This window comes from Phialemonium atrogriseum (genome assembly GCF_030411735.1).
Source record: "Phialemonium atrogriseum strain 8032-3 unplaced genomic scaffold QBC33scaffold_21, whole genome shotgun sequence".
NCBI classification, from domain to species: Eukaryota; Fungi; Ascomycota; class Sordariomycetes; order Cephalothecales; family Cephalothecaceae; genus Phialemonium; species Phialemonium atrogriseum.
In genome coordinates, this window is record NW_026848158.1 from 493358 (window position 1) to 514581 (window position 21224).

General features: G+C 53.6%; 9 protein-coding genes across 9 annotated transcripts in view; 3 read left to right on the top strand and 6 right to left on the bottom strand.

Annotated features, from left to right (window-relative positions):
* QBC33DRAFT_496451 (uncharacterized protein) overlaps nucleotides 1–950 on the top strand; it is a 3543-nt gene extending 2593 nt beyond the window's left edge. Inside the window, exon 7 of the mRNA XM_060425574.1 lies at nucleotides 201–950. Coding sequence (XP_060281297.1) covers nucleotides 201–618 — 418 coding nt within the window. The 3' untranslated portion in view covers nucleotides 619–950. The remainder of the gene's footprint in view (nucleotides 1–200) is intronic.
* On the bottom strand, nucleotides 577–1460 carry QBC33DRAFT_181208 (uncharacterized protein). The gene is made up of 2 exons (XM_060422447.1): nucleotides 1337–1460; nucleotides 577–1263 (listed from the first exon to the last, which is right to left on the bottom strand). Exons 1-2 carry the CDS (start codon nucleotides 1343–1345, stop codon nucleotides 724–726), a joined length of 549 nt encoding a protein of 182 aa, XP_060281298.1. The 5' UTR covers nucleotides 1346–1460; the 3' UTR covers nucleotides 577–723.
* A 128-nt stretch (nucleotides 1461–1588) lies between these two features.
* On the top strand, nucleotides 1589–2933 carry QBC33DRAFT_594065 (uncharacterized protein). The gene is made up of 2 exons (XM_060431771.1): nucleotides 1589–1911; nucleotides 1983–2933. Exons 1-2 carry the CDS (start codon nucleotides 1692–1694, stop codon nucleotides 2753–2755), a joined length of 993 nt encoding a protein of 330 aa, XP_060281299.1. The 5' UTR covers nucleotides 1589–1691; the 3' UTR covers nucleotides 2756–2933.
* On the bottom strand, nucleotides 2862–4082 carry QBC33DRAFT_545704 (acyl-CoA N-acyltransferase). Its single transcript, XM_060428583.1, has 2 exons — nucleotides 3347–4082; nucleotides 2862–3224 (listed from the first exon to the last, which is right to left on the bottom strand). The coding sequence occupies exons 1-2, from the start codon at nucleotides 3795–3797 to the stop codon at nucleotides 2971–2973; spliced, it is 705 nt and encodes a 234-aa protein (XP_060281300.1). The 5' UTR covers nucleotides 3798–4082; the 3' UTR covers nucleotides 2862–2970.
* A 1757-nt stretch (nucleotides 4083–5839) lies between these two features.
* QBC33DRAFT_545708 (uncharacterized protein) lies at nucleotides 5840–7629 on the bottom strand. Its single transcript, XM_060428584.1, has 3 exons — nucleotides 7126–7629; nucleotides 6707–7048; nucleotides 5840–6623 (listed from the first exon to the last, which is right to left on the bottom strand). The coding sequence occupies exons 1-3, from the start codon at nucleotides 7387–7389 to the stop codon at nucleotides 6309–6311; spliced, it is 921 nt and encodes a 306-aa protein (XP_060281301.1). The 5' UTR covers nucleotides 7390–7629; the 3' UTR covers nucleotides 5840–6308.
* QBC33DRAFT_594069 (uncharacterized protein) lies at nucleotides 7577–8993 on the top strand (the record flags this gene model as incomplete). Its single annotated transcript, XM_060431772.1, has 2 exons — nucleotides 7577–7883; nucleotides 7911–8993. 2 exons carry the CDS (start codon nucleotides 7577–7579, stop codon nucleotides 8561–8563), a joined length of 960 nt encoding a protein of 319 aa, XP_060281302.1. The 3' UTR covers nucleotides 8564–8993.
* A 429-nt stretch (nucleotides 8994–9422) lies between these two features.
* QBC33DRAFT_545712 (uncharacterized protein) lies at nucleotides 9423–13414 on the bottom strand. The gene is made up of 8 exons (XM_060428585.1): nucleotides 13231–13414; nucleotides 13122–13157; nucleotides 12094–13068; nucleotides 11261–12022; nucleotides 10972–11193; nucleotides 10715–10921; nucleotides 10176–10643; nucleotides 9423–10126 (listed from the first exon to the last, which is right to left on the bottom strand). The coding sequence occupies exons 1-8, from the start codon at nucleotides 13309–13311 to the stop codon at nucleotides 9662–9664; spliced, it is 3216 nt and encodes a 1071-aa protein (XP_060281303.1). The 5' UTR covers nucleotides 13312–13414; the 3' UTR covers nucleotides 9423–9661.
* A 534-nt stretch (nucleotides 13415–13948) lies between these two features.
* QBC33DRAFT_545713 (heterokaryon incompatibility protein-domain-containing protein) lies at nucleotides 13949–16392 on the bottom strand. Its single transcript, XM_060428586.1, has one exon. It carries the CDS (start codon nucleotides 16035–16037, stop codon nucleotides 13953–13955), a length of 2085 nt encoding a protein of 694 aa, XP_060281304.1. The 5' UTR covers nucleotides 16038–16392; the 3' UTR covers nucleotides 13949–13952.
* Nucleotides 16393–16508: 116 nt separating this feature from the next.
* Nucleotides 16509–21136, bottom strand: QBC33DRAFT_545714 (uncharacterized protein). Its single transcript, XM_060428587.1, has 9 exons — nucleotides 21002–21136; nucleotides 20800–20936; nucleotides 20505–20733; nucleotides 20368–20427; nucleotides 20000–20311; nucleotides 19718–19919; nucleotides 18897–19646; nucleotides 18473–18817; nucleotides 16509–18414 (listed from the first exon to the last, which is right to left on the bottom strand). The coding sequence occupies exons 1-9, from the start codon at nucleotides 21035–21037 to the stop codon at nucleotides 16676–16678; spliced, it is 3810 nt and encodes a 1269-aa protein (XP_060281305.1). The 5' UTR covers nucleotides 21038–21136; the 3' UTR covers nucleotides 16509–16675.
* Nucleotides 21137–21224: the final 88 nt, after the last annotated feature.

The window sequence follows — 21224 nt, forward strand, 5'->3', positions numbered from 1 at the left end:
GCTGTTACCGGCGCGCCCCCGCGTCCTCAATATAACGATCTGGCTTTGTTAGGGTTGGGTTGTTTTGTGCTATCAAACTTTGCCCCCCCCCCCCCTCCCCCCCCCCCCCCCCCCCCCCCCAACCAGCCCTCGGGACGAGAGAGGGAAGGAGAGAGAAGAGAAGCGGGTCTTTGCTAACTCCAATGATCCCCCTCGGGCAGGACCATCCTGGGCGCGCCCTTCATCCCATTCATCGTCCTCTTCTGCCACGTCGTCGAGACGTCGGACGCGGACGACCTGCGGCGGCTGGCCGAGTTCGTCGCGTCGCTGCAGCAGAGCTGCGGCGCCTCCGAGGCCGTCGACAAGCTCCACCGCCTCTGCCAGGTCCTGTACAACGTGGCGGCGCTCTACGTCGAGGCCAAGGCGCAGCAGCAGCAGGACCGCGACATGACGCTCGTCGGCAACGACTTCGACATGTATCTGAGCCAGCTGGGGCTCGTGCCCCAGGTCGACGTGCCCAGCTCGGGCCTGGACGGCGAGACGGCGGCGGCGTCGAGCCTGGGAGACTGGTTCTCGGGTGGTAGAGATATGATGGGTTTGCTGGAGGAGGACATGTCCATGTTCCAGCCGGAGATATAGTCGTCGTGTATGGGTGCTCTTGTCCCAAAATAATGTCCACCCCTGTAGTTGCGGACTCTCGTCGTGTCCATCCGGCTGCCACAGGAAATATCATCGTGCTGCCCTTCAGTCGGTCGGGAATCTCGGGTCGTAAACCTCGTAGCCCTCATCCTCGGTATCGCTCTCGACCAGCTCGCTCCTCACCGCAGACGCGTCTTCCTTGCCGGGGACCTCTTCCACCTTCACATCCCCCGCCTTCTTGCTCTTAGCCTCCTCCTCCTCGCCTCCCCCGGCCCCCACGGGCACAAACGCGGCCTTGAACCCCGTCTTCTTAAACCCGCCCTTCCTGAACCCTCCACCCCCAGCCGCGGCGGCAGTCCCGCCTCCTCCCCCGCCCCCCGCCCCCGCAGCGGCGGCATCGCCGAGTTTGATGCTGATGACGCCCTCGGCCCTGGCCTCCTGCCTGCGGGCGCGGGCGGCGGCGTTGGGGTCGCGCACCATGGCCTTCATGTCCTTGAGGCGCTGCTTGTGGCTGTGGTCGTACGAGCTCAGGTGGGACTCGTAGTCGTTCATCCGGCTGTACCCCTTCTGGCAGAGCTGGCAGTAGAAGGACTGCAGCGCCTCGCGCGCCGACGAGGTCTGCGCCGGGGGCAGGGTCTGGTGACGCTGTGGGGGGAGAGGGTTAGTGGGTTGAAGAGGGAGGGGTTGGGATTGGAGGAGGTGGCGGGAGAAAACTTACTGGAGGCATTTTGTTAATTATCTCCTCAGGTAGCGCTTTACGGTTTGCTCGCCGGCTGAGCACAAATTCAGGTTGCTTCCTTTCCTAGGTATCTTGGTAGGCTTAAGCGACGACGGGAGATGCTTGACTGTTGGTTGTGGATTTCGGGTTGTCACGATGTCTTGGCATTCTGGCCGGGCACGTGCGTGCTAGCAGGGGTGGCATGCTCCTTACCAATGGACCTGCGTTGATTTGCTGTGGGCCGTGGGGGCCCGGCGTCATAATTGTTGAGGCTCAAAAGACGGCACCCTACCGAGTACCTCATTATTAAGACGATAATTGCAGTTGAACCGGCAGTGCCGGTCGATTGAACAAGATGGATTCCAGACCATTGAACGAGAAGGCCTCCCAGGAAACATTCATATCTCTTCTACAACTCGATCCGTCCCCGATTGAGTCCCCAAAGGCCGATACGGAGAAAGACCTTCCCCCGTTGCCGGAGCACCCTGTTGAGAGCTCGACTTCTTCGCCCAAATCCCCGGGAACTACCACATCAGTAGGCCTAAGCGGATCCGGCCATGGCGCCATATATTACCGTACGTCCCAGTCGTCCCCCATCGTCGCAGCGATTCCACCAGAACTGACCACCTTGTCTTCTCTCCAACAGTGATCCGCATCCAGCGCTACTCCTCGTACACCCTCACCATATTCACGACCCTCCACCTCGTAACCACCTCCCTGATCCCGCTAGCGACGCGCTCCGTGGCCGCCTCCGAATCCTACCTTCTCCTCGCCCGCGAGATCTACCAAACGCCGCTCTCCGAGCCCCTCCTCGTAACCCTCCCCGCCCTCGCGCACGTCGCCTCAGGCCTCGCGATCCGCCTCCTCCGGCGCGCCCAGAACGTCCGCCGCTACGGCGGCGCCACCCCGGGCGTCGCGGCCTACGGCCACGGCCGCCCGCGCGCCCGCGTCTGGCCGCCGCTGAGCTACGTGTCGCTGGGCGGTTACGCGCTCGCGGCGTTCGCGGGGGCGCACGCCTTCATGAACCGCGCGCTGCCGCTCGCCGTCGAGGGCGACAGCGCCAACGTCGGCCTCGCCTACGTCGCCCACGGCTTCGCGCGCCACCCGGCCGTGTCGTGGGTCGCGTACGCGGGGCTTGTCTCCGTCGCCTGCGGGCACGTCGTCTGGGGCTGGGCCAGGTGGCTGGGCGTCGCGCAGGCGGCCGGGTGGACGCCCGGCGCGCCCACGGGGAACGCGGCGCTGGATAAGAGGGTGCGGAGGAGGAGGAGGCGGGTCTGGTTCGCGATCCATGGTGTGGCAGTTGGGCTGGCCGGCTTGTGGGCGGCGGGCGGGCTGGGAGTCGTTGCGAGGGGCGGACTGCAGCTTGGCTGGGTTGGGAAGCTTTACGATGGTCTGTATGACACGATACCCGGGCTATAGCATGGGAAACAAAGCAACCTTCGCGGGCAGAACGTTGCCCAGTTTCGTGGGCTGGACAGTATCATCTGTCACTCTGCGAAGGCGTCACCGATTCCGGCGATTTGCATCAGCATACATATTTACCATATATGCATATATCTAGAATAAAGCACATATGATTAGGCCACGGTCTTTCCCAAGCCATGTACTTGACACTTTAGCGTTTGGCCTTCCACTTATTCGGGCTTGTTCACATGGTAGATCAAGAAATAAGCACCATACTCCCCCTTCCCGCCATACTTGGAGTCGTCCTGGATGATCCGCTCAACCTCCTGAAAGCCGAGTCTCTTGTACACTCCCAATCCAGCCTTGAAGGCAAGCATGAATATGTCAACTCCCATCTCCTCAGCTGCTCTTATGCCGCTCTCAACAAGAGCCGTTGCCACTCCCTTGCCTTTGTTGTCGGGATGCACAGCCAGATAATCAAGCGCTTTAGAAGGCAGGTTAGCATGAGTTCTACAGGCCAGCGAAACTCACAGCTCATTGGCCCAGTGCTGGCCAACAGGAGATATCTCTCGATTCAGGACCTCGAAGAAAACGGGGGGAACGCACAGATGTACGGCTTCTCCGACCTAATCCTGTTCATCACCACGTGGTTCTTATCATCCAGCGCATCCATATCGTCTCTGGTATTCCAATCCGCCGTCCGGAAGAGCCTCTCAAACCCCTCCCTCTCATCCACGCTCACATCGGGGACCTGCGCTTCTCCCCATTCAGCCTCACCAGTTGCCTTCACGGCACGGCCCGGCGGCAGTATCCACCTAGCATACCCCACGATGGCCCCCGTCTCGGGGTCGACGGCCTTCTGGTGGCGCAGCGTCGCCCGGTCCCGGAGCAGGCTGCGCGGCATCCGCTTGGCGCACTGCTCGATGACGTACTCCCTGGTAAAGTCTCTGGGCCAGAGGAGGATCCACGTCGGGTCTTCCCAGAAGGCTGACATGTTGTTGCGCGCCAAGTCGGCGGCGTCGGAGACGGTGCACGAGGTGACGGTCCAGGGGCCCATTGTCGTGTTACTGTGATGTTGTGTGTTTGGTGGGCGAGACGATGATTGGGATTTGACTACTGGATTGAAAACGATACGTTGGGATGGCTGGACTTGGGAGGGAGAGTGAGAACTTTTATCTTTAATGTTATCCTGCTGCCTGTTGTATCGCGGCACAGCAGTAGGATTGGACTTTGCGAAGAACAGGACACGTCAGCAAAGCCAGTTTCCCTGTCAATCCAACTTGCATCTCTCGACGAGGTCTGGGCCCCAAATTCATAGATATCACGTTAATCCATGTTGGCAACTGAAACATGCAAAGTTAACAGGACTAGAATCAAAATCCAAGCTCGCACTATGAAGAACCCACGACCAGCAACATCCACCGTTCCACCCTGAGCAGCGTCAAAAATGAGAAGGAATTCCCGAGCCCTCGGCTTTAACACACGCCCTTTTTCAATCTGATAATCCTCCGACACAAGGTTCAGTTCTGGCGCTTATCGACGGATGGTATGTTGCCAGACTGTGTGTTCGTATACTCCCTCCCGTTTCGCGGCCCAAGAGGAGCTCTGTTCGGATCGTGGTAGCCGATATCAAACTCGTTCCTGTTGTTATTACTATAGAAGGCTCGTACAGGCCCCGGGTTACCCCCGATGTTGTTCCCAGGAGGAGCCGACTCATTCCGCAAACTCGGCATGATTGGGAATTCCGTATATGGCAGTTGAGCGCTCAGGAGCTGGGGTGGGCGATTGTGATATACCCTAGGGCAAGCGCCAACGGATTGATGGCTTCCTGGCACCTCCCAGACTTGACGCGTCACGTCAGATTCCTTCAATCCTTTTCATAGTCACCGCCGCTTCGAGCGCAGCCTTCCGAATATCCTCACTCAAGCCGGATTCCTCCTTTCCAAGCTCCTTCAAACCGGCCTATCCAGAAGCCCCACCGTTGAAGGCACATGGCAGGTGGTCCATGGTATAATGGGCCTCCTTCAACGTAGTTTGCCTCCTCCCCCTCTATGCCATCCATATCGCCAATATTCTCCCGCGCCCACCATATAAGAGGCCTGGCAGCATGAGAGATCCATGTACAGGCAACTTTATTTTACATTCTGTTATACCCATCTCAGCAACTGTGCTCAGATCTTCCTCAAGCGCCAATCGCAAGGCACACATCACCTGGTAGTAGGGACCTGCTATACCTGCCCCAGGGCATCGAGCCCCAAAGGTGTTCAGGTTTTGCCATATCTGTGCAGACTTTGGAGTAAACTCTTCTGCTGAAAATGGGTCTTCCACCAGGCAAGTTAGATACATTATTAACAATATAAGTGGTTATAATTGGGGGTGTAATTGGAGTCTCCACTTGCCCTGCCACTGACGATATGCATCCTTCTTGAAAATAGCCAAAAGAAAAGAAAAAAGAACATACCATTAAAGTATGCTTCCATGCATATAGGAAGCAGAGGCAGGTCTCTCTACACACGGCATTTTCTCTAGAGGTTGAGATTAGCAAATACTAAAGTAGATAAGTTGGTGATGAATACTAACACCCCAGACGTCTAAATCTCCCTTTGCACACTGCTGTAGACTTTCTAGAATTCTCACAAGATACCCGTGTACCTCACTTGCCACATCAGGACTCCGAGCGATATCAACCATAATCTCCCAGACCATCCATAGATAGTCCTTGGCCTCTTTCCTCGTTCAAGAGGAGGACAGGTAGGAAGCGTCAAGCTGACGCGCGGCTTCTGTTGCGGCTTCTGGTGTAGGCTGCATTCCATGAGCAAATGCGTTGAGTATCGTGGTTCCCTGCTCTGTAATATTTCTTCGCCTTATCAATTCGAGATGGAATAGGCTGCTCTCAGTCTCATTGTCTGCCATCGTGAGCTTGTGCGGATGTCGTGTCAAATGGAAGCCGTGGAGGGATGTGCTTGGGAAGGAGGTTTCCGAGGATCACCGGAAAGCCCTTCCGAGTCGGCGTTGCAGTTGCGGAAATAATGGACTGGGAGGAGGAGTGGAAGAATGAAAGAAATTGAAGAATGAGTTGGACGGGAGCAAACCCCTTGCCCCAAGCCACGTGGCGTAATATCTTGTTGCCTTCAATAATACCTACCTACCTAGGTAGTTTGTGCCGTGCAGGTCACGTCAACCGCACCTGCCGCAGAGCATGCCCACCAAGAGTAGCACATGGCCCAGACTAACAACAGCACCTTCATACGTAGCGTCTGACCAATCTTTTCTTCGACTCCCAATCATCCAAACGCCGGGCTCAATTTGCAAACCTAAAAGAAAAGGGCCATCAAGTGAGCCTCATGGGCTAAGGGAGGTCTTGATTTACCTCTACATCGTCGACACTTAAGCAGACTCTTCTCACGGACCCGCTTACCGCCCACACGCCCTAGCTGTGTCTGAGTTGTCAACACGGCCTGCCATTGAAGTGCTTGCTGTGGTTCTAGCAAAAACCTTGGTTTGATCTCTCTATTAACCTCCCCAATGTTTATATCCCTCTAGATAGTCCCGACACAGACTCCTCAGATCAAGCGTACCGTTCTCTGATTATTTCCAAAAGATCTTGGCCTTGGGGATCGTCTTCCAAAGCAACGAGGTGACCTCTCGGCCGCGGACCCCTCCTACGCTCATAGCGATTGCGGAAGATGTGCAACGACCCAAAAGCGTCCCAAGGGTCCACGCGCCGAGCGTATTTCTCGGGAATGAGAGGTAATGGAGGTGAAATCCCATCACTTTCGGAGGCTGGCGTTGTCAAAAAGGTGTACAAACGGTCCACTTGTTCTTCTGAGGGCTGGAAGATGAGACGGCGGCCCCCATTCGGGTAAAGGAAGACATCGTGGCACTGAAAGAAGGCATATATGAATTAGCCTTCGAGGGCCCAACCATGTTTAAAGCGTCTGGGAGGGATTAAACACAAATACGTACGCCTATTTCGTCTTCTCCTCGGTCAAAAAGCACAACCCCGCCGAAGAGGCGTGATTCGGCCCAATAACCGACCATGTCCGCGACACCTCTGGGATACTGATCAAAGGCGTCGTAGGCAGCATGAAGAAACACGGTTGGAGACCGTGGGGGCTGAGGCGCGATTTGCCACCGGGCAGTCGAAACGTTCGCCGGTGTCCAGGTATGAGCGCCTTTGTGGAAACCTCCATCATACTTTTGATGCAGGAGAGCAGCAAGGTCATGGCACGCAATAGCTAGCATTTCTATCAATCGCAGCTTGAAGGTTCGCGAACCCAGCGGCGAATTTTCATAAGCTCCAAGAACCTATTATGGCATGAGAGTTAGTTCAAGCCGGTTGCAGAGACACATGATCGGCAGGGATACGCCAGGGATACGCCAACCGTTGAATCAAACGCTAGATGCTCGGGGTGAAGATCCGCTCGGAATTGTCGCGCGGTGTCTAGGGTGCCCGGGCAAAGTTTGCGATGCGCTTCAATGATGTCGTGACGAACCCCATGATAAGCATACCAGGTATCTGCCGTCGGGATCCCGTCAATGATCTCTGCGTACGTGTGCTCCGCGATGCTTGTGTGTAGCAGGTTGGCGAGGGCGGTGGTAAACGCACCGTAGTGGCCAGCATCGACATCTTTTATTGAGCGTGACATTCCACTGACGGCTTCAAGTTTGTTGGGTCTTGTCTTTTTTCGACCTTTGAGAAGGAACTCTTGAGAAATGGGGTGGGCGAGAGATGGGTTTGTCCGTGCACCCTCTCATCACCTGGCACACCAGAGCCAAGCCCATCGATGGCAACGATGGATTTTACCTCTGCTACCACCGTCGTCGCGTCACAGGATGAGGAACCGAATTGTGGATGAAAAGATAACCAGGGAGCGAGAAGAATTTATTGGGTCGATCGAGCGACAAGCGATTTGCGACTTAGCGTCCTCTTATCATGACAGTGTGGGATGCAAGGTCTTCAGGACGACACATGGGTCTTTCAACGTCTGTTTCTTTGTCGAATTCAACCCTGTATCTCCTGGAGGGAAGCCAGACCGATGGGTGATACGCATACCATTTCCGGGACGAGTCCCATGGATCGACGAGAAAATCGATTCTGAGGTGGCCACCATGAAGTTAGTTCTGCTGCTCTGCCCGTTGTGTCGTCACTGACCGTTTCTCTTTACAGATATGCGCAAAAACACGACCATTCCAATCCCAGACGTAATTGCATACTCGTACGTCGCTGAAAGCCCCATTGGAGTAGCCTTCATTATCATGGAATGCATCGAAGGTACGACTCTGCATGTCCTAGGATTCCGCCAAGGACAGACGTGGGAATCTCGAAACCCGTGTCAGCAGAACCCAGGGTTGGCCCATGTTCATAACCAGCTCGCAGATATGTACATCCAGCTTCGTGGTCTTGAGTTTCCCGAGATTGGCGCCCTTGGGATGCCAACCATTGCGACTGAAGACATCAGGATCCACCATCAACCACTGCCCATCGAGGTGCTCCTCCAACACGTCGAAGGCCTTGACCCTTCACAGTACTTTCTGGAAAAGAAGACTTTCAAAACTTCTTCCGAGTACATCAGAGCCCTGGTTAACCTTGCGTCTAACCAACTAAAAAAGACGCAAGATCCCGACTTTGGTCCCCATGCAGAAGGCGCTCGAGACGTTCTTTACGCATACTATCACTTCTGCAAGTCTATATCTGAAAGGTCGAAAAGGCGTTGGCCAAAGTCGTCGCTGTCTTGGGAGTGGCGGGATATGGAGAGCAATCCTCGCTATCTAATCGTTCTAGCCTTGCTCTATCCAAGCACCATCAGCGAGGTTTACTAGAACTTTCTCGATTTCAAACTCCATCCTATCAAGTACGAATCGCCAGATAGCCTAATATGGCACGAGGAAGAATGTGACAAGAGATTGAACGGGTGTTTTCGCAGAATCGCAGGATTTCAGGGACTTGCTGCAGAGGAAGCTCTCTGAGCATGAGCGCTTCGACAGCGAATACCGTCGATATCTCGACGAGAACGGAGGAAAACCCGGGTACTGCCAATGCGAGTGTTGTCGAGAGGAGAGTGAATGCTTCGAAAGACTGCGAGAGCTTCCCCAGCTGTCCCACACGTCAAGCACGTAGGCCTCCAGATCGCCTATTTCCTCTATCAAGCCCAAGCTCGATGACTGAGCCGCCGACAAAACAACTAGAGACTCGTTCAGGCAAAATTCAGAAACCGCGAGCGTAGATACATCCAACAACTCTATAAGTCGTCGGAGGACTTCGGAGGATACAACTAGAACGACCAGGTTTTTCTCGCCAACGTCTTGGCCGCAGGAATCTGCAGCTCCTTTCTGCCGCCAGGCTGGTGATCCCCCTAAATCCTTGTGCTAGGAGCAAGGGGCCAGTAATTGCCATGGCGAGCAACTCACGGGCCGATGCGGCGTTCTCGGAAACCTGGAAATAGTTGACACAGGCTACAGAGTCGGCATAACGGCGCGGGAAGATGGTCTTGCATAGTCGGGGCATGGGCTGGAAGGGCGGGTTTGGCATTCGCCACCAGCGGATCTCCTTAAACGAGCAGCACCTGAGGAGATGGCTCGCGTATGTGGATGGTCATCTGAAGGGCCACAGGGGGCTGATGGCGGACGTCTAATACGGAAGCTCCGCATCATAATTACATCCATCACCCTTCATCTTTCTCCCTCCTTCGTTTGGTGACTATATCAATTCCTTTTCCAAGAGGAAATTATGTGTAAGACACTGTAACCACGGACGAGTCTCTCAACAAGGCTATGTAGAATGAAAACACGCAGCTACAAAAGTACATCTAAATGCCATAATGTATTCACACTGGTATCACGGCCCCCAAACCCCCAATATTGTTGTCTAATACTGTATATACATGTACGCAGGCGAGGAAATCAGAGCGATCCGTTGCGCTAAGAAGCGCCGACAACAACAATGGCCAAGATGATGCCAAGAAGCGTGGCTAGGAAGGTGACTGGGGCGAAGGCGTTTTGCAAATCAATATTGCTGATGGAAGAGAGCCAGATGGGAACGAACGATAACCCGAAGGTCAGAACCGCGGCGACCCAAGTGATGATCTTCTTCAAACATGGGCCCTGGCCGGCATGGAAGCCCCAGCCGGGTGTCAGAGCCTGCTTCTTCAGGCCGGGTGGTGCTTTCAGCTTGGGAATGCCATCCAATACGGTCCTTTGACCTCGACCAAGGCTTGGGCAGCGAATGCCGTAGAGGATAATCTCGGCAATAATGCGCATGTGAATGTCAATGCCGATAGACTGCTGGCTTGTGTACTCATATCCTTGGCAGATGTTGTGGATGGCGCCCAACGTTGAACAGTCGAAAGCCTTTACGCGGTCGCTGTTATTGAAGAGGAAGTGAAACTGGAGAATATTTAGTTTCTTTTTGGTATACAGCAAACATTTTACTTACCTTGGCGAAATTAACACGAGTGTAAGACCTCCATGACAAGAATCGCTGCAGCCGGCCACCTTGAGCACAACACAGCACCCTTCGAGCTTCGGAGAAAAGCTCAAAGTCATCAGACATGGAGTCCAGCGAGGCGAGCGTACTCATGTTTGTCTCGGTTGCGCTAGTCCAGCATTTGTCAACGCAGAGGTACGACTCCCTCCAGTATCCAGTCAGAGGGGGCTTTCGGGGATCTGACACGCTTGGTCCAGTCTTGGCCCGAAATGTCGGTATCCACGAGACCCAGGTAGAGATTGATGAAAATCTGCTCCTACTAGTTGTACTCGTGGTCGAAGTACTTGCAGCCCCCGCCGCTGGAGGTTTTGGTGGTTGCCAGAACGGGAGGATTGTGCTGCCGCGATTGTACGAGCTCTTTCTCCAACGTTGAGCTGCGTGAGGATCGAGATCAATCGACATTTCTCGCCCAGAATACTTTAAAGAGTTAATTAGTTCAGTTACCCCCCCCCCCCCCCCCCCCATTAACGTGTCTGATGACTACTCACCTCCCACTTTAATTCCGCATGGAATGGGAGCAGCTGTCGCTTAACTGGAGGTAAAGGTCGCCAATCAACTTCAGTGCCTAGGTGTTGTTCAAGCCATGTTCTTGACTTATCAAACCAAGATAACGAGTTGGCTTGGTCATCCCGAGACACCAGTCTCAAGTTCTCAATACCTTTCCACCCATCGTGTTCTTCGTAAACACTACCGACCTGTAGCTTTTTAGAGTTGAGCACATAGAACTAACTTGCTTCATCCATACCTTCTCGACAGACTTCATCAAGTGTTGGCGAATTCTGGCCCTAGACCTCCCATACTGAGGATCTTTCTCCCATGTTGTGATAATAGTCTCCAGGCCGTGGACACAATCGTCGCAGCTAAGGCGTTTCTCTGATTTCGTGACCAACATTCCGTTCTCAATCAAATCGAGTAAATCAATGATGGACTGAGAAGAATTTGGATGGCGGCGCAAAGTGTTCAGCCACTGTATCACGTCAGTCCAGGGCTTGTAATGTGTGTATTCGGAATAGCTACTGGAAAGTAATACTCACCTCAACGACAGCAGGATTGAGATCGGCTTGGATCCCCCCACCATTTCTGTCGGTTCGAATGATGAAGAAGCTATCGTCTCCGTCTTTGTGCTTGGTTGACAGCGTATGGGCCGATTGCAGACTCTCCGTTCGGAAAGTACGAAACTTCCCCGCTGCCTCTGCCCCCTGCAGAAACCAGGCAACGAATTCGAGATACACACATCCGAGGGACCAGATATCCCAGCTCGATGATATCGTTGCGTCGGGGATGTCGCATTCTGGAGGCCGGTACGTTGCTGTGCCAACCAGCCTCCTTGGCCGTTTCTCGGCGGTGCGATGAAACCGCGACAGGCCAAAATCACTTATCTTTAGCACCCCCAGCTCAGAATCCGCCGATCTGAAATGTAAGATGTTTTCAGGCTTTATGTCTCCATGTCTGCATGTATATGTAGCATGGTTTTCCCCGTTCTCGCCAGACTTGAACCTGGCCTCGTTGTGGATGAGTGCCAGACCTCGTGCGATCCCGAGGCATTGGTCCAACATCCACTTGGCATTGGCTATTCGATTCATAGAATCGGGGGTGGATTTCCACATGTCGAGGAGGTTTCCCTCATCAGCCCAGGGAAATATCAAGTGATAGGATCCCTGGTGTTTGAATGTCGCGAGGAGTTCAACAAGATTGTCATGGCGTCCACTGAATCTTTTCAAAGCGGAAACCTCTCGGTTGAAGTCTTCCTGATTGCCATGCCGGATTTTTTTCACAGCAAAAATGGTGTTGCCAAGCTTGGTCAGCGTCAGTGATTAATTCCAAAAACCCAACTTGAAAGATGTGGTGCGCAAGTGCTATCACATACCGACTGTACCCCTGGATCCTTCCAGCTGTGGTGTGACGGGTGAATATTAACTTTCCGGACCTCACCAAACCCCCCCGAAATCTTTGAATCCGATGTTTCTGGATCGTCCAAGACGAATGGGAGCACGGTATTGTCAGACAATTGGTAGTGATATGTCGTTGACAAGGCTCTGGAACCTCCGCTGAAGAATGGGCTCATAAGCTTCCATTGGACATTGCGAAACTCTTCGAGAGCATCAGATGGCCAGTGGCTCAAGTCCGGCAATGATTTTTTCTTCCCTTCGCCAGCGGCTTTGTGAGTCTCAACGTCCCGGTTTTCCCCTTTTAGTTGATCCTCAGAGAAGGGGAGGTCTCTATCTCGAACATCCGCCGATATGAACTTGTTGATGTCAGCAGATCGGCCAAGGAGGACGAGAACTGCAAAGATTTTCTTCATTGACCCCTGAGATATGACAGCAGATCCTTTAACACCAACAGGGTTGGGTGTGGTGCGAAAGCAGACTTCATCCAAAATCTGCTTCATCGCTGGAGCTGATATTTCCGGCACCGTTTGAAGCAATTCCCGCTTGACGTTTTCTTCGGTTAACAGATCATCGAGTCTGCCGATGGGGATGAAAGACGATCCCGCGACATTATCGATGCTGGCAGCTGCGAGCCGCGATTTCAGGCTGGCTATCTCAGGTTCGCTGTCGTTTGTAGCGTCCTCGTGATGAGAGTGTATCATGTTACGTTGACTGGCACGAAGACTGTCGCCCCTGTCGTGCACTACATCATCGCCGTCTTCGATGGCTTCGATGTCCGACTCGGATGTCGCGTCATCCTCTTGATTGTCTTCGGTCTGCGCCGCCTCTGGAACGGAATTCACCAAAATTGACCGTTTCGAGCTGTGGTTCGCAAGGGTAGCGGACGTTCTACCAACGCTTGCGGATGGGTTCTTGTGCGTAGTGAGCGAACCGGTTGAAAGCCTGCTAGACAGCTAGGCGTATTGTCAGTTGGAAGGTCAATTGACTTTCAACTTAGTTCACCTACTTGAGAGCTCGTGCTGCGGACCAGCTCACTTGTTCGCTGTTTACGGATGCTTGATTAGCGCGAACTCCGAGCAAGGTTACCAGTTCATATAGGTAGAAGCCTAACGTACTCGCCGAAATTCCGAGGCTCGACTGCTGGTCGCCGTTGGGCTGTCCAGATCGCATGACCACGACTGGTGATTAGCATACATAGCGGCGGTATATTATTCGTGTCAATTATGGTAAAGGATAACAAAACACTGTATTGAAACGAGCGCGATATATTCCCTCAGCTCTGAAGGGGTAGGTTACAGGAAGATCCCTTGAAGAAATGGAATACCAACACAGGTTACATAAATGGGCGCAGGGCGAGGTGGCTGTGCAAATTCCAGCCGCCGGGGCTCACCGAAAGGCTGCCTGCAGCTGGCGTGGCATGTTATGCCTTCATTTGCTACCTCCTACCCTGAAGGTGGTGGCGCAGCTCGAGATGCAAGGCTGCCGTCCACACCGACCTATCCAATCGGTGCAAGTCAAGCGGCATGTGCCGATGTGAACCGCTTGTCTGGATCAACATCAACTGCCACTCTTCCTCAGAGAGGAGACTTTCGCTTCCCTATCCCAGGTCCTATACATGAGCCATGGATAGAGGAGAAGCTTGCAAACGAGGTGGCCTTTATGGAATACATCGTCGAGAACACCTCATATGACTACCCTATGGCACTTTGAAATGCAAATTTAACGTAGCTCCAGACCCATCGAAACCTAGCCTACAACAAGCAAGAGGCTAAGAGTCAGTCCATCTCTCGAATGTTATGGGGGTGGTTTTACTTATCCGCCCAATGGTAACGGTTAATTAGTATAAATCCAGGTCCCCTAGTCTCGGCAGTCTTCCCCTATTGAAACAAAATCCCTCCGTCAAACCATACACATATGCATCTCCAACGATAGTGTAGCCACCTCTTCCATTACTCCTTAACACCCAGACCTTATCACTCCCTGCCAAGACAGCAACAACATCCGCAGAGCGAACACCTGATCCTGTCGGAAGTAAAGCATTTCCAGACTCATCGATCTGCACCGGAGGACAAGGCGGCCCGAGCCCCATGAATCCCTTCCTCGTAACAAAGAACTGCCGCCCCTCGTCGCCATCGCACAGGACTTCCCGACCTCGTATCTGCGCAACCCACAGCTCGCCGTCACCTTCCCCGCCCAAGCTCTCGTACAGAAACCGGATGAAACGGTGCTTGGCCATCAGAGCCAATATGGAGATATTATTCCGCACGTCCTCGGGAAACATGGCATGCAAGCTGAAGAACTTATCGGGGTCACCCATGTAGCAGAGGTCGGGTTCCTTGCCGGTGAGCTTCTCGGGTAGGCCGAGATGGTTCAGGAACTCGCGCGAATTGCACTTTGTAAAGTGCGCTCGGTAAGAAGCGGGAGCGACCTGGTATTCTCCCGTTGAATCCCCCGTCGAGATGTAGTTGCAGAGGAAGGTGCGCCACAGCGCGTCAAGCTTGCTGCCGCCGGTAGGGTAAGGGTCCTGATCGTCGTGGAAAAGGTGGAACTGCTCCATCATCACGAGGTGCTTGCCGTCTTGTGTGGTGGGAGAGCGGGCGAAGGAGACTTGGTCGAAGATCAACCCCCTGACGGAGAGCGTTTTGCCGTTGATTGAGAATGCGAACTGGTCTCCGAAAAGAGACATTAGGGATCCGGCAGATCGTGAGGGGAGGAGGTCAATTCTCGGAAGAGGGCATTTCTTCGGCCCCTTGGTGAGATCTGGTATCCATGTGGGGAAGCCGTAGATCTTGTTAGTTGCTGGTGCGTCGCAATGGTCGAGCATGGCCAGTCTTTGAGAGTCCTTCAGAGACCATTCGAACGCGCTCCGGTACACATCCTCAATGGACTTTGTGTAGTCCGCTTGCAGCGGATTATCCCGCCCAAACTGTGATTCCGGTCTGACCATACCAAGCATGCCGTAAATACGATCACGGGGATCGGTGACCTGGTTACCAAGAAAGAGCTCGACGAGGGCGTGGAGAGATGGTGTGGGCAGCGATGGCCACAACCCCGACAGCGCGTGTCTATGCTCCCAGAGCTCGCCTATGCTGATCAGCCGATGCCATATCCACCGTTGTCGAACCTCAGTCTTTCCCACATCAACGACAAGGCCCAGTTTGACGATGACGGTGGCGGCATGCCAGAAGTCCGGCCATGGAATTGTATGGCTTCCGCAGATCACCTCGGCCGTCTTCGCCAGGAGGATTTCTTGGACTATCCAGATCCGCCCAAAGTAGGATCTCGTGAAAAGATCTGCCAAGGCAGCCAAGTATGGTCCTTTCACCAGGTCCAAAACGCGGTCGTCAATTACGACTTTTCGAGGCCGCTGTGACGTGGTTGGATTGGCATCTTCCGTAGCCTGGTTATATCTGTATGCAAGCTCGTCGATTAACATCCACGCCGCTTCGGTATCGGCCTTCTCCTCGCCAATCCAGACCAGTGCTTTGGATGCTTGCCCGTAGATGCGCGTCATCAAGGAGACCTGGCTCGTCCTCTCTTGGACATCATCCTGGTTGATGCAAATGCCATCAATCCACAGAAACCTGGTTTGGCCATCAGGGTAACGCAGCCGCTGGAGGATCGCTTCCAGGTTCTCCGTGATTAAAATCGACTCGCCGTCGCAAAAAATGAACCGCTTAATGGTAACCGTTATTTGGACAAGATTCGGCACATCCTTTGGTTGGTATGTGCCTCTGCTAGGAAGACCCCATTCGTAGGATAGCGCTTCATAAACGGGGTTATCATCGAGGCTGGCAGAAATGAGCCTTACGTGAATGGGTGTGCCGCGTGGCCCCGGAAGAAGTTCGAGGATCCGAATTGCATTTGTACCCGATAGGGCCTTGTGCTTATAGAAGGAAGTGAAAAGGGGAGACTCATCCATGGCGCCACCCGCCGCAGGTGTCAAGCTTTTTGAGAGATTGCCTCGGAGGTTTCAATCATCAGACTTGACACATTTGCCAGCAGATGGGCTTCGAGAATTCCTCTCCCCTCATCGCGGTCGGGTCATCCTCATCGCGACGTCTCACCATCATTGGTCGTAATCAAGAGCCCCCTGTCGGCGGGGTAACGTAGTCGGGCCAGCGCATATCTCCCTCTGCCTATTAATTATACGACCAAGTCCCACGCCCTCCGTATTCCTGCGCCGACGCTCTCCGGCTTCGGAACCAAGTCATTACCATCTTTCAAACAACGATCCTCAATCTGATAGCCTTCCAAATGCGGTGCCTGAGCTGGCCAGACCGTTCCGCGGGGGGGGGTGGGGGGGTAGGTGAGGATGTTGAGAAGATGAAGGACACGCCGTAAGGAGATTCCAGAGGCGAGTCTTGTGAGCCTCCATTGAGTAATTGAGCATCATTTTTTTCACTCTTTTTTTTTTTCACGGGGCTAGCCCAGCCAAGTGTTGAAGGACTGTCGAGGCTGTCTAAAAGGGGCGTTACCACGATAATACCGAAGCTCGCATCATAATTACATCCATCACTCTTCATCTTTCTCCCTCTTTGGTGCCCACCAGCGACCTTGTCAATTTGCCCGGCACATGTAAGTCCTTCGAAAGTCCTGGAAGCAAGACTCCGACCTGTCCTGTTCGAGAAATTGCTTCGCTTCCACCACCAATTTTCCAAAAGCATATCGGGGACACTTGACCTCCTGTGCATCAGCGCCGCCGATTGCATCCAGTGCATCTAGCGAACCGAGAAGAGAAGCCGGGCACAGAGAGGAATCCCATCCCGAAAGTGCCAGCCTGTGTCCCAAGGCGTCACCCGAGAAATTCATGGGGTTCATGATAAGACGAACGACTGATTCAGCGACAGCCTCGACAGGGACAGTCATCGGATGGTTCCGATATAGCGCATAATAGACAACATCTTTTAGGTAGACGTGTGGGAGTCGCTCACCGATAGATTGATATCCGTAGTCGCCGCATGAGCCCGACGCAAGCCATTCCGGCGGCAGATCTGGGAGCTTTGCGAGCCAATGGTCCGCCATCTCGGTATCCCCGCGCTTGCGATGAAGCATAAATATGACAAGGGGAATTGAAACTTGGACACAAGCCAGTCGATTGAGGAGGATATCAATAAAACGCCCTTGGGGCCTTGAGATGTCCCACAATCGCTCGAGCGTGGAGATCAAGTCCTGCACACGACCACTGTGCGAAATGGGGCCAGTGAATTCGAAGACCACATCTAGGGCGAGTTGACGTGCATACACCATGGCGTCGGACCACCTATCAGTGTTTGAGCTTAGGAAGTGAACGATCAAGGCCACGCCATCGTCCACTTCGTTAGCCGCAAGGAACGCTGCGGCAAGCTTGATTCCCTCATCCGACCAACCAAGATTGGAAACAACCCAGTCAAATAATTTGGTTAGACCGCCTTGGCCCTGGATGAAGTTCATCATCCACGTGCTCAGGGCCGGCTCGCCGGTTTTCTCTCCACAGACGCCCGGGTCATGCATCTCCATTACAACAGAAAGGGCGTTTCGAGTGAGGAAATCGTCGAAGCCGAGCATGTCAAGGCGTCTCTGGAAGCCCTCTATGGCGTTGGGGATCGCCACATCGCAGTCTTGGGTGGCTCGCGCAATCCCAAGCATCGCTCCGGCAGTTGCTGGATGCGAAGCGCCCAGGATTCGTGTCCTGGTGGACAAGAGCCACTCGTACCAGGCAAGGGAGTCCTTGTACTCGTCTGCTTCGTAGAGGGAGAAGGCATAGTTCCCGAGAACGTTGAGAGCTCGAGGATGCTTGCTCCCGAATGATGACGCCGCTTGACACCCAATCCAACCCGTGATTCTAACGTCGTTTGCAAAGCTGAGGGGAATGTAAATGTAATGACTTAACTCGTCAAATAGTTCCCAGTGTCGGAGAGGAGAGACCCCGTCGGTAAAGTATTTGCGATAGACAGAGGAAATCGCCTCGTCAAACATGCCCTTTGCCCAGTAGAATGCTCCTCGCAACACCTGACCGAACTCTGGCTCGGTGGCCCCGAGGTCGACCCTGTCCAGGGGGTTGCAAGGAGATTCCGTCTCGTAGAAGGAAAAAAGCTCCCCGGCATGGATTGAAGCCCCCCAGCCAGAACTTCGTGTTCTGTAATATCGATACAGCATTTGGAGAGCTTCGAGGGCGACAGCTTCTCGGTCTCGCCGGTTCAGTCGAAGCCTTGCCCACATGTGGACGAGCGGGTGCAGGGAAAACCCGGAAGCGTCGGAATTCCGCTGGACAAACGAGTATGACATGAGAAGGTTAAAAGCCTGCTGGGTTTGTATACCTGGATATTTGTAAGTGCCGTCGATGCCCGGAAGGACTCCGCTGCCAAGATCTCTCACCTTCACTTTGGCTGCTTGATGGTAGTCCGAAAACAAATAGATCCTCTACGATCTCGTCACGCCGCAAGAAGGCACAGAGATGAAGGATCTTAGCAGCTCTTGGCATCTGCTTGCTGACGGCATCGTACGAGATCTCCCATGTCGTGAGGACGGTGTCGTTCCTGTAATCCCATGCGGCTTTAGCGTTTCTGTGGGCTAACACTGTTGCTGGATACCCCTGAAGTAGCTCGAGGTAACTGGCCACCGGGTTGTTCGGCCGCTGAACAGCAATGAAAGAGCCTGCTTGAACAATTGCAAGCGGAAAGTATCCAAGAACTTCCACGAGTCGTTGGGCATCTTCCCAATCTGAATCGCAGCAAATACTATTAGTCGGGTCCGTCTGAATCGGAGGCGTAGGGAGACGCCAAATGCCTGGAGAACTTACCGCTCATACCGCGCCGCAGAGACAGCTTTGCGCTAGCCATCAGCAGGTTTATCGCCTCGTCCTCGTCCATGTTGGTGACCTCAATAGCATCCCACCCGACGGCCAGGTCGGATCTTCTGCTCGTGACAATCACTGCGCCCCATTGAGTCTTAGGGAGTAGCTCTCGGAAGTCGAAAGATTCCAGGTCGTCAACATTATCGAGAATGATAAGCCAACCCTTGTTGTCGTCACAGGATAGCCAATAAACAAAAGCTTCTGTCAGGTGGCGATGAACCTCGGGATCTGTCGTCCCCATTCCCTCCGAGTTTTTCGATTTTGGGGGCTTGTCCGCGTGGGTCTTGTCGAGTGCCTCTTTGATTATTTGATACGTTGGATTCCCCTCGGAGGTCCTGCTGGAATCGTAGTGGATCTTGATCAGATCCAAGTACCTTTTAATACTGTAAACCGCTGATTCCTTGCTGCTACCATCGATCCAGAATATTGAGCTGTACCGGGATGCGGACGAGTAAGCATACTCAAGAGCAAGCTGGGTCTTCCCGATACCACCGGTTCCGTATAAAACAGCAAGTCTGAAGAGGTCGCTCCCACGGGCGCCTTGAAGGATTCGATGGAGCTGGAGGAGGGTTGTCTCCCGGCCGACGAAGTGGCGGTTCCTGAGCTGGTCGACCAATAGCCCAAGACGGAATTCTAGGGGACCACTGGAAAGGAATAGTTCCTTCGGCTCTTTCGCTTGCGCCTGCAGTTCAATTTCTGAACGTTAGAGTAATAAATTAGCAATCAGAAGCTAAACGAGAATGATCGGGTTGTGGACTTGATGTGACCTTTTATTGCATGCCAATGTACCCAGTTTTGGCGAACTCGAGACTCTGCATCGTTGACGAGAACTTGTAGACGCTTGGCGACCCTCTCAAAGTTTGGGTCTGCAAATCCGGAGTATTTCACTATGGTGCTGTGATCGGCGGACAGGCTCACGTCCTCGGCATTTACAGCTCCCTGAATAATGGCTGAGAACTTTGGGACAACCTTCAATGGGGGCAGTAATGAGATAATTAGTGTTCCATGCTCCTCCTACTGCCAAGGTAACAGATGGGGGAGTGACTCACGAGGATTTGGCCAATGACCGGAACCGCCATTTTATGTGTCTCGTAGAAGAATATGGTCTCGAAATCTCTGCTGATGGGGTTATACCGTGCCTGGAGGTCCTGAAGCCATTCTGAGTGACGCGAAACCTGGTCGAGGAGGTTTGGGTTCGTATAGGACATTGTAGAAAGCACCGCAGTCATGATTTTAGCGAGAGGTATCCCCTCGCCGCCTTGGTGCGGCGTTCCGAGGAAGAGAACGCCGTAAGTTGAAAGCTTGATAGACTTTTGCCTCTCGAGGTGGCCTACTCGTGCCATGTCTGAGTGCAGGAGCGCCTTCAATGCCTGATAAGCTGGCCGTGGTGTCCACAACTCGTGGTTGGTTTACTCACACTCTTTATGACAAGCCCCCCAAGACTGTGACCAATGAAGATTAACGGTCGGGCCTCTGTCTGGAGTTAAAACAGTTAGCTTCAACGGCACCTCGACAGTGGAATGGCACGGAAAGGTGAAGGAGTTGAAGACTGACATTCGTCAAATGTCGCTCATTAGCCAAGGACGTCACCAAGTCCTTCCCAAAGTCGGAAATGTCTAGCGTCAGCGGGTTGCTTCCGCCCCTCGTCCTAGAGTCATAACCGAAGGAGAATACGCGTGCCCGGGGAAGCTCGTGAGGAAGAAGGTCTCTGAGCCAGAACACCCCATTATGCGCAGTCCATGACCTTTTCCAATGTCCATCTAGTCCATGGACCGCAACAATACTGTTCGTCCAAAGTTAGCCGAGACTTGCGCCCCTCGTTGACCTCGCAAATTGTTTCAGGACCTACTCGACGGCAGCATCTTCAGGATTTATGAGCAGGTGTAGCTTGAATCCCCCATGGCCTAGAGTATCATCTCCGTCTAAACTTTCCTGGGCCGGGGCCCAGGCTAACGCGGTAGTATGGTTAGAGGCTGCCAGCAGACCCTGGGACATTCGATCAGCCTCATGATTGACGCTTCAGGCTTGATACAGCACAAGAAAGAACTCACCGCAAGAAGTATCGATGCTAGACTAAAGAATCGCATGGTGATAGCGCCAAGATGGCAACCACAACCATGGAGGCCGTTGGAGTTTGCCGCGTATCGGACTCTCAGGCTTCAACTTTACGAAGGTCGAGGTTGGGGTATCAATTCAGCCCCTCACGTGGTGGCGCAGAGCCGCACCGAATTCTAGCGGAGGGGTAGGGAAGGAATGTCCCACTCAACTATTAAT

Bases quoted from the DNA above. Each gene is read 5' to 3' on its own strand.
- QBC33DRAFT_545714 (XM_060428587.1), bottom strand. From the start codon at position 21,037: ATGCGATTCTTTAGTCTAGCATCGATACTTCTTGCG. The intron at 20,428-20,504 runs GTCAGTCTTCAA...TTTTAACTCCAG, and splicing joins ATGAGCGACATTTGACGAAT to ACAGAGGCCCGACCGTTAAT. The intron at 18,415-18,472 runs GTGAGAGATCTT...ACAAATATCCAG, and splicing joins ATCAAGCAGCCAAAGTGAAG to GTATACAAACCCAGCAGGCT.
- QBC33DRAFT_545704 (XM_060428583.1), bottom strand. From the start codon at position 3,797: ATGGGCCCCTGGACCGTCACCTCGTGCACCGTCTCCGACGCCGCCGAC. The intron at 3,225-3,346 runs GTGCGTTCCCCC...TGCCTTCTAAAG, and splicing joins GTCGGAGAAGCCGTACATCT to CGCTTGATTATCTGGCTGTG.
- QBC33DRAFT_545712 (XM_060428585.1), bottom strand. From the start codon at position 13,311: ATGTATGCTAATCACCAGTCGTGGTCATGCGATCTGGACAGCCCAACG. The intron at 13,158-13,230 runs GTACGTTAGGCT...ATCCGTAAACAG, and splicing joins GAGCCTCGGAATTTCGGCGA to CGAACAAGTGAGCTGGTCCG. The intron at 10,127-10,175 runs GTAAGTAAAATG...AATATTCTCCAG, and splicing joins CTCGTGTTAATTTCGCCAAG to TTTCACTTCCTCTTCAATAA.
- QBC33DRAFT_594065 (XM_060431771.1), top strand. From the start codon at position 1,692: ATGGATTCCAGACCATTGAACGAGAAGGCCTCCCAGGAAACATTCATA. The intron at 1,912-1,982 runs GTACGTCCCAGT...TCTCTCCAACAG, and splicing joins CCATGGCGCCATATATTACC to TGATCCGCATCCAGCGCTAC.
- QBC33DRAFT_545713 (XM_060428586.1), bottom strand. From the start codon at position 16,037: ATGGATGAGTCTCCCCTTTTCACTTCCTTCTATAAGCACAAGGCCCTA.
- QBC33DRAFT_545708 (XM_060428584.1), bottom strand. From the start codon at position 7,389: ATGTCACGCTCAATAAAAGATGTCGATGCTGGCCACTACGGTGCGTTT. The intron at 7,049-7,125 runs GTTGGCGTATCC...ATGCCATAATAG, and splicing joins ATCTAGCGTTTGATTCAACG to GTTCTTGGAGCTTATGAAAA. The intron at 6,624-6,706 runs GTACGTATTTGT...GCCTTCTTTCAG, and splicing joins GAGGAGAAGACGAAATAGGC to TGCCACGATGTCTTCCTTTA.